The sequence below is a fragment of the Anoplophora glabripennis genome, unplaced genomic scaffold, assembly GCF_000390285.2.
Source record: "Anoplophora glabripennis isolate ALB-LARVAE unplaced genomic scaffold, Agla_2.0 scaffold5, whole genome shotgun sequence".
NCBI lineage: Eukaryota > Metazoa > Arthropoda > Insecta > Coleoptera > Cerambycidae > Anoplophora > Anoplophora glabripennis.
Genome location: NW_019416525.1, coordinates 1646317 through 1663012, shown reverse-complemented (window position 1 = coordinate 1663012; position 16696 = coordinate 1646317). Strand labels below are relative to the sequence as shown.

Below are 16696 nucleotides of genomic sequence, written 5' to 3'. Positions count from 1 at the left end.
TTGAGAAAAGTTACTTATTTTCTTCACCGTAATATTGTAAGAATTCAAATAAGCCTTTTTTCTCGAAAACCGTCCACATTAGGAAGTTCTAACAAGAGTACATTATTTTTAGAAAATAAAATTGTACATTAGAAATTGGAGCCCGAAAAACCTAACCTCAAAAAAATTAGAACTTAAAATGTAAGACGAATGTAGCATAACTAACGCCCTCTATAAAATATACCAAAAATAATTCGACCAGCGTATTTGGCGTCCTTAAAAACCACGGAATACCAAATTTCATAAAAATATTTCGCACCGTTTGGAAATTTTCGTAAAAATTCTATTTAAAAAATTTTATTTTGTCGCTCTGTATCTCGAAAGTATACAGGGTGTGACTAAAAAGCTTATCTTACTTCCCTATTGATGACGTAGAACATTCACTAAGAATTTTATTTATACTCTGCTAGAAATTATAAAAATCGGTTGAACCAAAACTGCATCAAAACGTTATTTCGTTTTTATTCCATGCAATTGTTATTTTTAAACCCCAGCGATTCACGTGTTTGGAACTTGTTTTCCCGTCTGTACTCAAAATCGATACGATATTGTGGATGACAGTGCAAGCAAAAAATAACGTGCTGGCAAATCAGTATAGACCTCTTTTTAAAGGTTGCAAAAAAATATAATTTCGCTCGAAACAACACACTTATATGCCATGAAGAAAATTTACGTTCAGCATATACTTAATCTTGTTAGTAAACAACGCTGTTTATTTTACTGGAAACTATAAATTTTTCCTTATCATTATCATTTCACTTAGCTTACGCCATAGGTCGCGCGAACGAGTTCAGAGGCGATAAATATTTAGGTCGCCATACTTATTACGGCTCTTTTAACGAGGTACTTCAATTAATATGAAGCACTGCACATTCATCGGCAATATTTGGCTAGAAGGAGAAATATATAAAACATGCACCCGCTATTTTTAGAACGGAATAATGTCGGTGCACGCTTGGTATGAGTTTTCACTGGCTTAGCACTTAAGTGAATGTGGAACTTCCTTTTGACATTAGGTTTTGTGTAAACACTACAAGTGGTTTCAAGAGGCTGGGCATATTTAAGGCATAGTTGCACGAAGGAATTATCAATTTAAAAATTTAAAAAAGCGGGCTGTTTCCAACTTTGTGAGAAAAATGTGAAACCAGTGTTTTTTATTACATCTTAACCTAAAAAAATAGTATTTTAAGTACATACATTATTTTTACAAGTGCGTTTTGCAAACGAAATTTCGTCTAATTTGTGACGAATCGCTCGATCTGGCAACAATCGCTAACAGCTGTGCTACCCCATTAGAATTTTTTTCTTTGAAATTCAGTTGTGAATATAATATCATGGGGGTTTTCTATTTATTAATTCTGGTGTTTTTTTCTATCGCTTTTTTTCTTCCGGACTTTAGAGACAATACGTTATATGTCAATAAATTTATTGTGTAAAGTAAAGAGGCCAGGGTAAACTTAAAATCCAATTCCATCGTCCATAGGTGGCCAGCGCAACTGAAAGGTTTTTATTTAGTTTAAAAGCCCTACAAAAGTTATTAAAAACTAATAGAGCGTGAAAAGTTATCATATTAACCTCGCGAGCGGTGAAAAATAAAATTTTATTTAGCGGCAGAGCACGGCCTATCCATTTTAAAACGAATTCGCATTGTCGCAAAAACAAAAGCTAAATTAATAAAACCCGAGCGAAACCACTTACGAGTCTTTGTTCGCGGTGCAACTTGAAAAATAAATTATATAAATAGCCATTAACGGGGTACGGAACTCAAGGCGTTACTGAATGGGACCTTTCTGATACGGAGGGGCTTAAGAGGGTGAGTGTGGAATGTTTTGTGAGTAACGGCACAGACTTTGATTGATCTTCCCGCCACAGCCGCTTCAAAATATATACAGTTCACAACAGCGCCCCGAGTGGACCTATGATTTAAATAGACTACTTAAGAAAAAACAACTGGATGACAAATTGAAATTGATAGCCCAAAATACTACTTACTCTAGTCTTTAGATGCTCCAATTAGTAATATTAAGATTACACAAATTCTTTTTGGTGCTATAAACATATCAAGTAGAATTTTCGAACGGAAGCAGTTTTTCATTCGTTAGAAGCGCTTCAATTAATGCACTTCTAAATCGGAATTGTTTTTGAACGTAGCGCCCGGTGACAGATAGAAATATGTTGATGTTTGGACTAAAAATAAGCACGGGGGGTGTCAGTCGCACGCTCTTTGCTCGGCAGTTTCGAAATATTTTAATTAAATCACATTTTGTGGGCGCTTTCGCGCTTATTGACAACTACGAATGAGGCCCGTTTATCCGAAAAGCGACAAAATTAGGAGAACGCGACAGGATATTTTAATATATGATAATAATAATAAGAGACATGTCCGGGAACAGAGTTATATAGAATGTCGGTATTTGCCTTTATAATCGAGGTTATTAACTGAAGGGTTACTTTTTTGCCAAGCCGATGGATGAGTATCAATAAGCAAAAAAATTAAAGGCCCTTATTAAAATGTCTAGTTTTTTTGGAAGGCATAATACAAGTATTAATCAAAGTTGAATTTATTGGAAAAACAAATTCGCAGAGATAAAACGTTCGATCTAATTTTTTAGCGCCTGTATAAAACACTGAAATTTTGTAACGCGACTTAATAAAAGGCCGGCTCGTATTTATTACGTTTTCTCTGTAATGAATTTGATTAATATTCATTTTTACTCGGTTAGCCATTACGAAAGAGCCTCATAAATTTCGTGGTGGGTAATATATTATTTTCATTTATAAAATAAACTATTTTCTTTAGCGTAGTTGAAATAATAGGGCTAAATTTAAATTGGTATTTAAGCTTCTCTGGCCATTCAACTCACATTACATTTTTAACAAGTGATAAGTTCATTAAAAAAACGAATATCGACAAATGTTTTATCCCTTCAATATAACCAAATAAGTATTTTTATATATCTTAAATTAACTTAAATTTCTTCATTGTCAAATCCGCAGCTTACATTACATTAAGGACAAAAATCGACAAATTTTTGACGACGGGCGGTTTTTTAACAATGCCCTCGATATCGCTCCAAATAAGTATTTTTATATAAAACTGCACTTAAATTTTTATGTTCACTGTCAGCTCCACATTATTTTTCTTATGGTAATCAGAAAGTTCAGACTTAAAAACACGCCACCGACATCGGGAGGACGTAAAATAAATAAAGTTGCTTCATAATCGGGTCAGGATGGTAAATAAGTTTTTGTGATCAAATCGATTTCCATTATCAAGTCTATCAGAGAACGGCGAAATAGAATTACTATTATCGTCTGTCTAGTACTCGTAGACAGTTGCAGACATAGATAACTTGAACTACAAGAAGAACACTTAATGAATTTAAACCGAGCTTAGAGTCGTCTATAGTTTTGCCCCAATTTTCTGGCGACTTCCAAATTGGTCCTACAAAAGTTGTTACATTTTACATTGATGCAGATAGCTGACTGTTTAATAATCGTTCCCTTTATGTTATTTCGATATATTGCAACGCACCCAGTCAATAAAATATAAGAAGAGTTGTTTCTAAACTTACCAGATAGAAAATATAAGTTCCCGACTAGTTGCATTAAGTGACACTAATATAGATATTGATGAAGTCACAAAGATATTTATCGGCAACCACGTTTGGTTGAAAAACCACATAATTTACATATAAGTACACTCATATTATCTAGAAAAAACTACAGGATGTAAATAACCATAACAAAAGAATGTCATACAGGTCACTGTAATTTATAATATCTGTGATTTTAATCATTGTATATTAAGCGCCCTACACACATACATGCATCGGCAGTTTTGCATGCGCGTGTGTGGCATGCTTTATTCTGTAACGAATATTTCTAACTTGAGATATTAGATATGTGTAAAGTTAGATTTAAAATTTTCAATGATTCAAAAGCGTAGTAAATCCCATGTTTCCATGGTTAGTCTCGGTAAAACTCGATTTAGTTGATTTCTGATGTAATTCTAAAGATATATGGTATCTGCCGATATAATACGTTGCTTTTATAAAACTTTTAGCGTTCATTAGAATTTCATGAGGTCTTTAACACTCCTCATATTTTTACCACCATCTACCCAATAAGAACTGATATTTCAAAGAGAAGTATTGTTATTAAGCTTATTCGGAACTCGAAATTTTGAGTGATGCGTTTTTAAGGCGGTCGTTAGGTTAGATATAATTTGTGGTCAACTGATAGACACCGACAAATCAGGTGTAAAATTAGTCAATTTTTTAATGTCAGTAATTTACGGACTTAAGTGGTCTGCCATAGAAAATATAATGAAGATTTATTCGGTGATCTATCATATTAATATCTCATTAAGTTAATGTCACCCATAAAGAAGAAGTGATTCAGCCAGGACCTCATTAAAATAAATTAAAGCGCCTTCTAAAAAGCAGATATTTGTGCGTACAAAATCAATTAGATGGCCAAACAACGTTAGCTTTTATAACAACTGGTTTATTTTAAAATGCCACACCACACTCGGTTGGCCACAAGTGTTCTAAGAAAACGAGGGAAAACCTATTTAATATCATTTTATAGGTTACCATGGACAAAGGCTATGCTGATAGTAAATAAATTTAATAACAAACTTGGGACTTTTAGTGGTTGCCAACGCATGTAAGTTGATGATAAAGAGCCATAAAGGCCATTTTATTAATAATAAAAACTGTTATCTGTCAAGCTGTAAGTGCTCTTCTGGTTTAACAAATATAATCTCGTATGGATGGTAGGTATAAAACCGATGCATCGAGTACAGCGACAGAACAAATTTAACTTAATTTTTTCTGCTGTATTTAACTTTATTGCCATGCTACGAGAAATATACATTTAAAACACGACGATTATTAAATTCATTTTAAAATATGGAAAATAATGCGTTTCTATTCTATTCAGCTGGATCCTTGCAAAAAGTATCTAGAAGCAGGAAGTGCCGTGGTAGATTAATTTTTATGGCATCGAAAAGACAGTGCGAGTTTTGTTAAGGGAATTGAAAATTTTCGAGGGGTTGATAGGAAAAATTCGGAGAGGAGATAAAAGCAGTTAATTTAATTATCGACAGTGTTCTTTTTAATTGGTTATGGCCCGAACTTAGTCGAAACCCCCAATTTGAAACTTGTTTGAGAAACACATAATCTGCGGTGGAAATTACAAATTAGTTTAACTAAACCGAAACTTGGGTCGATATCTGCAAGACTTCTTTGCTTCCTACTTGGTTCCACATTCTTTAACATACACAGAGCCCACCAGATAAAGAATGTAACGGATTTCGTTAAATTTTAATACACCGAAAAGTGTAACTAATTACCTTCGTGTACTTTTAACTCGTTATTTCGGTATTAGGTCGTGTATTTTTAATTTTAATTAAATAAATACAAGGGTGCATACCGAAACGGCTGATATATGGGCAACATTCGATGGAATATAAATCTTTTCGATATCCAGGGGCTATCCTCTAATCTGAATGTGTAGTCATAGCGACAAATCAGGCTTAAAAATTTATTCATTTTCTGGCGATCGGTTTGTTACTGTCATCGAATTTCTTGCCATTTAAAAATACTATGTATAAGTAAAAAAAAACACGGATTTAATAAACGATTTTCGTAATTTTCCTTGTATTTCTGAATAACTGTTAGTTCTGTGGCAGAACATACGGTGTGTTGACAAATATATTTTTAAATGAGACCGGATGGACTATTTCACATAGACTAACTGCCAGAGGGGCAAAGACAAACATATTTTTAGTGCCACTTCATCTTACTAAAGTTAATGACAGTGACAGTATGAAAAAACATCTATTTTTGAAATGCTGTAATTAATTATGAGATCTTATACAAAGGGGCTATCGGAAACAAACCAATTTATTTTGAGACAAATTTGACGTGTTGAATATCATGCTTTTACTCTTTTGTATCGAGGTGCCCTTTCGAGGCGGTATCTTTGTGATACCGCCTCGAATGTGCGTCCGTTATTAAACTGCAACAAATGCAACTTGTGCGGGATAGCTTAAAAAAGTTTTCCAAAGGCAAATTAATTTATTAGGAAACTTGTTTTCTACCTAATAAATCAAGAATATTAAAAAAACTCCATCTATTTATACTTAGATACACAGCACGCCAGTCCTAAGCGCTTGTATTAAAAAGTAGAGGTTTGTTTTAGATATATTAGATACAAACTTTTCCGCCCTAGAGTTTTTCTAAAAGAAAGTTAACGTTATAAGAACCGAATTTACGTCATAAAATTCGTTAGAACTTAAAACAGACGATAATTTCAAGACTATGGCAAAATTGCCATAAAGTTTTTTAATATGATGCAATCTTCAAAATCAACAAAATAATTTGAAATGCTATGTTTTTGATATTATAACTTTGTTCAGTGTGGACACAGTGGATGTAAAATATTCATACGTAAAAGCATTTGCAACTTTGCATTTGAGCAGTTTTTTCTACCCACTCAAAAAGTTTTTATAGGGAAAGATCCCTAAAAGCTTCTTTCATAAAAAACAGTCGCCAAGTCTTAAAGATACAACAGGTTCAAAATTATGCTTTTACCATTTGGAGGGAATAAATAAAAAAATCTTGTAAGTAAACAAGTGTAACAAGACCGAAACTACAGTTTTGAAATCAAATACGCAACGCATATTTTTTAAATGACAAGAATGATAAACGAATAACCTTTAACTTGCTGTACATTGGGAACGATGGTAATAAATATTTGAAATTTGTTAGTGATTATATAGTTCCTAGTTGGGACAACCTGTATATATACAATATATATATATTTTCTTGATAAAAGAAATGCGCAACATAAATAAGTAAATACTAATCAAATCAAAGTGTCTGGGCATGTTTTTCTAAACGATTTTGTGTCGATATAGCGAATTCATTCCAAGTTAGTGACTCGTCGCACTGTATAATCTTCAGTCCATACCTGATTATCAATAAAGGTAAGTGAAAATGCCTGTTTCCAAGCTGTAAAGATGTAGTGCGCCCAGTTTGAAAAAATAATCCTCTCGAGGAGCTTAGTGTTTTATTTGATCATTTGTAACGCCTCATTAGGTTCTATCAAACTCGTTTTAGAACCCAGTGAAATGCGTAGGTACACTGCATAGGTAGATTCCCTTTAAGTCAACCAAAAAGAGAACTCGAAGGAAAATTAATTTTTTCGACGATTCCGCCCACTTCTGATGATACTGTTTGAAACTCTTTCTTTCGTCTTTCCGTTCTGTTGTAAAAAGGATTTTTTTACGTTACAAACTTTAGTACGCGTTTTGGAAATTATCCGGTAGTTTCTTTCCTTTTTTTAAAAAAATGGCTATAAATCGCAACTAGCCACAGAGATTTTCTGTTTTTTTGTTAGGGGAGAGGTTGGATTGATCGCCGATTCATTTTTCATCCCGTTCTTCAGGCATTTCTGTATTTTGTATCGTTTTTCAGCGCGCATTAATACATATTTCAAAACCTTTCAGGGTTCGCGTAAAATAATGGGACACCACATGAAACGATTGTTATGCCCATCACGTCCAAGACACGACAGCGACTTGTAAAATTAAAACGAGTACCGACAAAGTTTTTCAATTTCACAGATCGGTTTTTGATAGGGCAAAAAATGAACTGCATTGCATTATCATATTATATTAACTGCCGTACAAAGGACTCATTGCTTTCTAGGCACCTTTTATGCGGAATGTAATAAAAATGTGCCCGGTTATCTGATCCAGATTTATTGCTCAAAGATGGGCGCTCCCCTGGACAAATAACGCTCCGGAAATGGTTACTAATTTATTATATTTGTTTTGCGAATTTATGCCGTCATTGTATTGAAGGATATTTCAAATAAATACCCAACGACACTCCAATAAAAGATTTTTGCGTTAAAAAACTAGCAGGTTTATTAGATTATGTGTAATATTTAAAATTTACAAAAGATTTTATTTTAAATAACTTTGTGGTTTATTTATCTTTCATTTGAAAGCGGGAACATCAAGTTATTGAAATTGCAAGAAATTGGGTATATTTGTTTTTATTATTGTACGTTGCACCGATCGATGCCAACAAATTACTTAGAATTCAATAAACGTTACACGTGCCTTTAGACAAGCAATTTCTTATAAATATAAATCAAAACCAGCCAAAAATCGAGCTGAGGCATTTTGTTATAAATTAATTTAGTTTCGTGAGATCTTCAATGTCTCCAATGTTTGTTGCACATTGGAAAAATCGTAAAAAGATGATAAAATAAGTTACAAAAGTTCGGAGATCCTAGAAACTTTTGGATTTATATGGCTGCAGAACACAATACTTTGTGAATAACTGCTACTCGTCTCGATTTTGGGCCAGAAAATAAAATATAAATTCTGGACTGCGTTTCCATTTTAAAAATGAGTCGTTTGAGCACTAACTGTAAAAGTTAATTTTTAGAGTACATTTTTTATTTGTTTTCGCTGCTTACAACGCTTTGGGAATTCTAAAATATACAATTTAAACATCAGGAAAAATGTTAATTTCAAAATTGCTTCATTTTGTCTCCCAGTAACACTGACATCAAATGAGTTGTACAACTGCCTGTTCCTTCTTATAATTATATGCTAAACATATTTTTCATATAAAAATTATCCTTAGGTAATTGATTTGTGGATATGCCCAGTAAAAATACAAATTATAACATGTTTATATTTGTTTAACAAACTAAAACCACAAAAGAAACCAACCAACTTATAAAAACCACTCCTTTCTATGTTTAAATTCTGTTGGAAAATTAATAATATATAAACCATTCAATATACAGATCTATCAGACTATTTGGTACCTACATGAGTATGTAATAAACATTTTTCGAAGTCGTGTTTAGAAATTATAGAAGATATCAAGAAAAGGTTTTATGTTTCAAAAACATGTGAGCAGTAACAATTAGAAAACAGTTTCTAGGCACGATTCTTAAGATTTATTTGATTTGAAATTCCAAGCAGTTTGTCACATTATGTTGTCATTAATGAGTGAAAATAAAAATTGTCACGTTTGGAAAGCAGTTTTGTTGAGAGAGAACTTACATTGTATGTGATGGATTAGAAAATTACTAAAGGTTCTTACCTTACATCGATATTCGGTGAATGATTTTGAATATCTCGATACACAAAGGTCATACATAGATCCCAGCATCCAAGAACTAGTGGTTTTCTGCACAAGGAACATACACACTATTTGCCAACCATGGGAAATGGTTTTGATGTGAAATATGATATGCACAGAGCGGTGTCTGTTATTATTTATTACAGCAAACGGCAAACACACGTTGCCTTTCTTTATAACAACAACAAATGTATATCTACTCCATTTTGAAACCTTCTATCAGGAGTGTTACAAACTTGAATTCTTTGTGTTTTGGCATCATCCTTGGTCACTCATCTATAAACTTCACTTTATTTTTGGCTTTACTTTTCTCATCAACTTACTTTATTTTCTATATTTATTTGGGAGTGTCTGTACACTAACAAATTCTTGATTCCCAAATTACATCGATGCAGCTATACATTTCACTGCTGATGTACCGACACCGAGCGCAAACTAAACTTCAGTTCTTCATTCACCCACCAGATGCCGACACCGCTTGGGGGCGCTGATCGACATAACCATTTATTATACAAAAGATACAGGGATTATTAAGCTCCGCCCTTAAGGTCACAAATATCATACAGCGGTTCCCAACAAGTCAACAAACGGCCTTTTTATTTGAAAAAATTACCCATTCTTAGTTTTAATATATAATGCCAATATAAAGGAAAAATACAAAAATGTCTCATTTTATTTACCCATAGAAGTATTTTATATATTTTTTTTACGTAATCGGAATTTTAATCTAACTATATCTGAAATTTTGTTAGTATGTAGTAGATAAAATATTACGTAATTCCCTTGTTTCTATTTAGTTTTGTAAATTTACTAGTTGGCTAATACTGCAACTTAGGCTTTCAAAAACAAGGTATTTTTTAATGTGGTGGTGTAACATTGTTAAACTTATAAATATTATAATCACGCTCCGTAAAAGGACATATTTGATTAATTTTCCAAACGGAGTGTATTGTTGTATGATAGGAAGTTAGGATGAGTACGAATTTGAAAATTTGGCGCGAATCTGCTAGTTTAATAATTGCGGCAAAATCAAACTTCTCGCAGTCGCATCTATTTAATTATAAAGTTTTGTGTCTACAGCGCAGTGGTAAATCGGGAATTTTACCAAATGTTTATGTTTTTCCGGGTGGGAATATATCCAAAAGTGATGGTAATATTCGCTGGTTACAAATCTTTGAAAAATTTGGACACAAATTAGATTCATTCAAACAGCTTTACCCAAAAGAGAATATCCCACCAATTTTAAATAATACTGACAAAAATTGTTTACCAAGATATCTGTCTTTGAGAATATGTGCTATTAGAGAAACTTTTGAAGAATGTGGTATTTTAATTTGCAAAAGTGGTAAAGTAAATTACACGCACAATTCATCCACATGGGCTTCTTATATTGGAGGTCATGAAATCTTAAAATGGCAACACCGGGTCCATGATAATCCAAACGAATTCTTAAATTTATGTTCGCAATTTGAATTATACCCAGACGTATGGTCGTTGAAAAATTGGAGCAACTGGATGACGCCCCCAGCTATACCAATCAGATTTGACACCATGTTCTTTTTTTCAACATTCAATCAAATGCCAGATGTACATAGAGAAGAAAATGAGATTCAAAATATTAAGGTAACAAAGAAACACCACCCGATCTAGTTTTTACTAATTAACATTTCAGTGGGCTACTCCAGATGAATACATAGTCTTGAACAGCAATGAAAAAATTATGCTTCCTGTTCCACAGTTTTATGAAATTTCAAGGATAAGAAATTTTAATGATATCAATACCCTTTCCGAACATACCTCGAAAAGATCGTGTTACGGATGTGAAAAGTATTTTCCATACAGAGTAAACAGTAAGGAAGGTTTGTACACTATATTTCCAGGTATTAATAGCGTAAAGAATATTTAAAAAAATATTTACAAAATTTATTGCAGGCGACGACATGTACCCAAAATCCATCGATAAAGAAAATATTAATGTCGAATTTATTAAGGAACTTCCAATTTGTCAAGTTCAAAACAGGTTATTGATGAATGGGGACTATCACAAGAAAATTTTTATTAAAAATTTTACACCAAAAGATAAGCATCTACCACCACTGATCAGTACGTAATGTTTTGTACCGTTTGATATGTATCGATTCTGCATTAATATTTTATTACAACCTAAGGGGAGTATATTTTGCTGAAAAGTTTTTGCCTATCATACTAAGTCTGGTATACTTGTTGGATACTTTATTTTAGCTAACAATGGTAAATTTAGGAGCATTTATTGAAACAGCATTAAATTGTAGCATCTCTTTTAATAATAAGTACAATAAAAATAATTAAACAAAGTAGGTTTCAAGTTTACAGTCATATTTTGCCTAAATATATATGATACTATTAATTAAAAAACAACACAAATGAGCTAATCAAATAAAAGTAAGCAAATACAGATGATTTCAAAAGAAATAATTTTACTTTTTGAAAAGTAGCGCTCCCACAAAGAATGACACCGACAGTTGAAATGTAACAGAACACAACTAGAGCCCCTAGTTCCTTCTCAAACCTACGAGGCGTATTTTATACATATTTATATATGTTATATAGGCACACAAATAAATGTCTACGACCAATAAACAAAACCACCATTTTCAGCTTTGATAATTTATATTGCTACAATATTCTTTTAGAGGTAAAAATAAACCCAAAAGGATAACAAACACACAATAAAGAAGACCATTTTCCTCTTTACTAGAAACGTTCAAATTTAATATTTGGTTATATATATATTCATAAATTCTATAGAAAACAAAGAACGCTACTAGTAAACAACACTGGAACTGTTACATATTCAAATAAAAATTATCCTTCAGAGTTTAGACACATAATACCTCTCCATATAATTCTATTGTTCAAACACAAATAGTTGAACTCGCCACCTCTATCAATACAATTTTTCTATAAATATACATTTTCAACGTTTGTTCTTAACAACTGTAAAAATAAAGTTACTGAAACAACTAAAATAGTAATCTATAAATATCTATTTATTAACAAAGAGTGAGTCAACGGATTAACTAAAAAACTAAAAATTATTTTAATTATACCTAGCAAGCTAAAAATCACAGATCTTTTAAACATGGCTTGTCTCGCCTGTTTCCAGTTCATCTGTCCTAGCACCGCGATAAAATAAAATTTTGTTAGTAACTACAAAAAAATTTCTTTTAATTTTATTCGAACATTACTTGATCACACTCCACATCCCAAAAAATATTTAGTAAAATTATATTTCCTTCACTGTGTAAAACTGCTATATCTTTAGATCAAAACACATTTCAAAAAATAATGTTGTAGACAACGACGTTGAAACTCAATTTTGTTTTTTTTTCCTATGCTTTTGATTGTAACAAATAACAATATTATATACTTTTTGGGAACTTCCAGACTGTGACAAGTTACAAACTGATGATGAATGGTGCAATCATGTACTTAACCTAAACATATGTATCAACAAAATCATGTAAACATATTCAAAATATTAGAAGAGATAGATCACACAGTTACGATGCTTGGCGTTTGCAGATACACTTATATTTCGGTATTTCTCATGCGGGGATATTTTTTTTTTGTAATTTTTAACCGATTACACAGACAAACATGACATTTATAGAGCTCTCTTAAATAAATTTGAAATGGAATCATGTCTCTCCTAATTTTGAAAATAAAACATTGGAACGTACTGGCCTCTAAGTTAAATGCCTTTTCGACACTGTACTCCCGTTTTATCGGGCCAATACCGATAAAGGAAACATTTTAAGCATCAGGTTGTTAGTCCAAAATTATTTAAAATGATTTTTAGACAGCTGAACTATTTGGAAACAAAAATGTTTTTAAAAATATCACTTTCGGAATTCATACACTGCTCAAAAATAATATTTACTTTGGTAGTTTTAAGTTTTTAACTATTGGAATACAACATGCACCAAAAAATTAAAGTGAGAATGGCAGATGTGTACAGGGAGTCTACGCAGTAGCCACTATGTATTTGAAAAAATTCCCTCTCGACTAGGATTAAAAAATTATAGATAATTACTTCAAAGGAAAGCATCACTTTCTATACTGACTTTATCTCTTGCGTTATAGGCTTGTTTGTTTCAGACACCCTGTACTACATATGATTATTTCTATCTATACAACAATGGTAATAAAAAACTATGATTATTTGGTACACCTTGTACTGGTATCGGTAAATTTGACAACCGAGTCTTAAAAGAGATTAACAAGTGTAAAAATATTCTTTAATGAAACTGTAAAAAAAGCAGTTTGAGGAGGCATGGCTACCATTAAATCTATGTTTTATACAATTAGAAGCAACACTGTTGTTATTGCCTCGAAGTGAAACAAAACGAAACAGATATAACAGTATTTACAATAATTATACTACATAAAAGGAATAGAACAAATCTGTATAAATAATTGGAATTGTCATTCAGTATACCGAAAAACTTGAAAGTAAAACCTTACGAAATAATCAAAATATCTTGGATATACATGAATTAGTATATGCAAAGACTAATCAAAGAAAAGCTCATAGTCAGACCAGTCTGACTCATCGGAATCTGTAAAAAAAGAAACAAGATCCTCTAAATCATCCGCCAAAGACTGCCACGGAAAATCCCGCTCATCCAGAAAGTCCCAAAGCATCACCTGCTGAAAAAAACCTATGTAGTAAACCAATGGCACACAAATTCTCGGTAAAAGTTGTACGAAAACCTACTCAGTCTCATTTTCTGAAACAAGCTTCTTAGTGTGTCTATTACGTTAATGTAAAATTGTAAATTATAATTCCGATTCATATTTATGAATTTCAATGACTTTACCTGCAAGACGTCGATATCGGTGTCAACATTTCTGGGACGTCTCTGTCTTGGCGGTGGCCCGACATCGCATTTGCTGCCATCAGGGAAGGCATGTAAATAGAAACACTTGTTGCCAAAGGGACATTTTCCCTGTCCTTTTTTGAAATATTTGCAGTCTTTTCTGGATAAAGCATTTTTGTAATCATCTATTAATTTCTCTTTGTCTTCCTTCGTGTCTACCCAATACATGCTGGGGCACACAAAATCTGAAGTCACCCTACACTCAGGGCAAGCCCTAAGACACAAAGTTTAAATAAAAACGATAGATTTAAAAACGTAAAAGTTACCTAATGATTTTATTTTCAAACTGACGTGCCTGGCGCCATTTACGAATACAACTTAGACAGAAACAATGGTTGCAATTAGGTAATATACCAAAACGTTGTTCGCCAATAGCCTTTTCCATTATCACTTCGAAACAGACTCCACACGATTTTTCTTTAGAGCGTGCGATGGCAAACGATAGTTCCATGTTCTTCTCATGCTGTTTTATACATTCCTATATTTGGATGACAATTGTTTTTATATATTTCTTTTATTGGTAATTTTTTCTTACCTGACGATGTCGCTTTCTCTGTTCTTCATTGTAAGGGTGTAAAATCAATCTCTCGCACATATCGCACATCTCGCCATGTAAATATGTACAGTCTGTCAAGTTTCTGCAAATGCCGTCTTTATTCACGTACGGGCAGAGCTTTCTGTTGGCGTTCCTTTCGGCAATGGCGTCTGGGCTGAGTGCCTCCGCATAGCTTCTTGGTCGTGCAGCAATGATACTTTTTGGCACGAATTCCGGAGCGTTTACCCAGGAATCGTTTATACGGTTTAAAGGAGGGGACGCGCATGCGCCTTCCTCCTCCTCATCTTCTGCTTGTGGTTGATCCTTTTTCTCTTCATTATTTTGGCTGTACAATAACTCAGTAAAAAATTAGGTTATGTAAAGGAACGCAACTTACCAGTTGTTTATGTCTGATTTTGCAGGTTTGTTTTCCTTATTATTACCATGTTCTTTTTGATTTTTGTTAATCGAATTCTTATTGTTTACTTCAGCAGACTGAGACGATGTGGAAGGCAAATTTGTGCTAAAATAGAAGACCCCATAGTGCAACAATTTAACAAAAAGTTGTAATAATCACATTACCTTATATTCGAACGATTACTATTTCGGTTTGTATTGTTCAGTACAGTATTATTCTGAGGGTTTAATCTTGGTAGGTTTCGAGTACTGTTGTCGTTATCATGGCGGTAATGACAGTTCTGCTGATGAATGCAGTTTCCTCGTTTGAAGAAACGACAAACTCTTTGGTTGGTGCGTATTCTACCGAGAAAGAATTCTTCTCCAAGGATGTAACGCACTTTCTCTACTTCAAAGCGTGCTTTGTGCTGATAATTACATGTTTCACCTTTAGGACATTCTCTACTGTCGTAGTAACTAAAAAAAAAACATTAATACTGGTAAATAATAACAACAAATAAATTAGAAATAGTCATTGTCATTACACATCTAAATTGAAACTTGTTTTTGTAATATGACACCATTATGTTTATTTGACGTTTTCTATGTTCCACGTTGATAAATATATTCTTAAATTACGTTATACAGGCAACAGAAATTAAAATTTCACATAAACATATTTAAAAATGGACAACTAGCTAATCAGTGTCAAAACACTGACATAACATTTGGCACAGTCTTTAGCCTTTTGTTTCATACAAACACGAATATGAGCATTTTGAGGTGCAAAATGACATTCTTACTAATTAAGTGTAGGTACTTACTGGATGCAGAACCTATCCAAATGTTGAAATCTTGCTACGTCCGCCATATTGACGGATAAGAATACAATTTAACCGTCTTTTCTTTTCGTAGTCCTATGATGACATCTCACTAATTTTCTCCTTGAGGAAAAGTAAAGTGACTTTATGTCGGGAGACAGTTCTAAGTTATGATTAATTGTAATGGAGTTTTTTTGTATGTAAACAATTTAAAAACCAACAACTAATCACCAAAGGAACTTGCAGGTGCACATCAACCCAACAACATACCAACACCAACACCAAATGCAGATTATAAAATAAGAAAGGAAGCTTCTCATTGGCGACCGCTACCTACGCACATGTTGCCAACAAAATTTTATAAAATAGTTGCCAATCACTAAATTTACTAAATTCGTTTTTTGAATTTAATCTAGTTGCTTGTTTAAACAAATGAATGTTTTTGAGTTGACAGAATTTAGAAAAGTTCGGCGTCTCTTTATTTTAATGATAGATTTAGATCGGTATAATATACATTTAAGTGCCTGTTGATTTTTGTTCCGTTTGTGTTGTGTTGTGCTAAAGTGTTTTGTAACTGGTTTTACATTTTACCCGTTTTTACAATATGAAAAAATGATGAAAAAACATATTTGCTTCAACTCGACCTACACGTGGAAATTGATTCTGTTCATAGGTAAGTCTGTATTATAGTATATTTTCTCATTTTCTGTGTATTTTATAACTCGAGTAATGAGAACTGAATGACTCAAAAAGAATCAAATCGTAATTAATTTACAGGATGGTGGATACCGTCTTCTTTTAATA

At 32.8% G+C, this 16696-nt stretch overlaps 3 protein-coding genes across 6 annotated transcripts in view; 1 reads left to right on the top strand and 2 right to left on the bottom strand.

Annotated features, from left to right (window-relative positions):
* Positions 1-9663, bottom strand: part of LOC108907497 (plexin-B) — a 24615-nt gene extending 14952 nt beyond the window's left edge. The window contains exon 1 of one of the 3 annotated variants that reach the window (XM_018711220.1): positions 9180-9663. The gene's annotated coding sequence lies outside the window, so the exon portion shown is untranslated. Of the gene's footprint in view, positions 1-2031; positions 2092-3614; positions 3681-9179 lie in introns of those variants that run through there. The other 2 variants (XM_018711221.2, XM_018711222.2) reach the window with 2 other exon arrangements.
* Positions 9664-10067: 404 nt separating this feature from the next.
* Positions 10068-11395, top strand: LOC108907499 (nucleoside diphosphate-linked moiety X motif 19-like). The gene is made up of 3 exons (XM_018711226.2): positions 10068-10841; positions 10891-11098; positions 11151-11395. Exons 1-3 carry the CDS (start codon positions 10191-10193, stop codon positions 11327-11329), a joined length of 1038 nt encoding a protein of 345 aa, XP_018566742.1. The 5' UTR covers positions 10068-10190; the 3' UTR covers positions 11330-11395.
* Positions 11396-11498: 103 nt separating this feature from the next.
* On the bottom strand, positions 11499-16165 carry LOC108907498 (probable E3 ubiquitin-protein ligase makorin-1). 2 transcript variants are annotated; one of them, XM_018711224.2, is made up of 7 exons: positions 15896-16165; positions 15258-15548; positions 15073-15198; positions 14676-15021; positions 14407-14618; positions 14081-14354; positions 11499-13910 (listed from the first exon to the last, which is right to left on the bottom strand). In XM_018711224.2, exons 1-7 carry the CDS (start codon positions 15940-15942, stop codon positions 13773-13775), a joined length of 1434 nt encoding a protein of 477 aa, XP_018566740.1. In that variant the 5' UTR covers positions 15943-16165; the 3' UTR covers positions 11499-13772. The 2 variants fall into 2 exon arrangements, with proteins under 2 accessions (XP_018566740.1, XP_018566741.1); XM_018711225.2 differs by having other exon boundaries at positions 11499-13907.
* Between the last annotated feature and the right edge of the window lie 531 nt (positions 16166-16696).

Excerpts from the sequence above, each read along its gene's own strand:
- LOC108907499 (XM_018711226.2), top strand. The coding sequence starts at position 10,191 with ATGAGTACGAATTTGAAAATTTGGCGCGAATCTGCTAGTTTAATAATT. Across the intron at positions 10,842-10,890 it reads ATGAGATTCAAAATATTAAG|TGGGCTACTCCAGATGAATA; the intron begins GTAACAAAGAAA and ends TTAACATTTCAG. Across the intron at positions 11,099-11,150 it reads TTTGTACACTATATTTCCAG|GCGACGACATGTACCCAAAA; the intron begins GTATTAATAGCG and ends AATTTATTGCAG.
- LOC108907498 (XM_018711224.2), bottom strand. The coding sequence starts at position 15,942 with ATGGCGGACGTAGCAAGATTTCAACATTTGGATAGGTTCTGCATCCA. Across the intron at positions 15,199-15,257 it reads AGTAATCGTTCGAATATAAG|CACAAATTTGCCTTCCACAT; the intron begins GTAATGTGATTA and ends CTTCTATTTTAG. Across the intron at positions 14,619-14,675 it reads AGAGAAAGCGACATCGTCAG|GAATGTATAAAACAGCATGA; the intron begins GTAAGAAAAAAT and ends ATCCAAATATAG.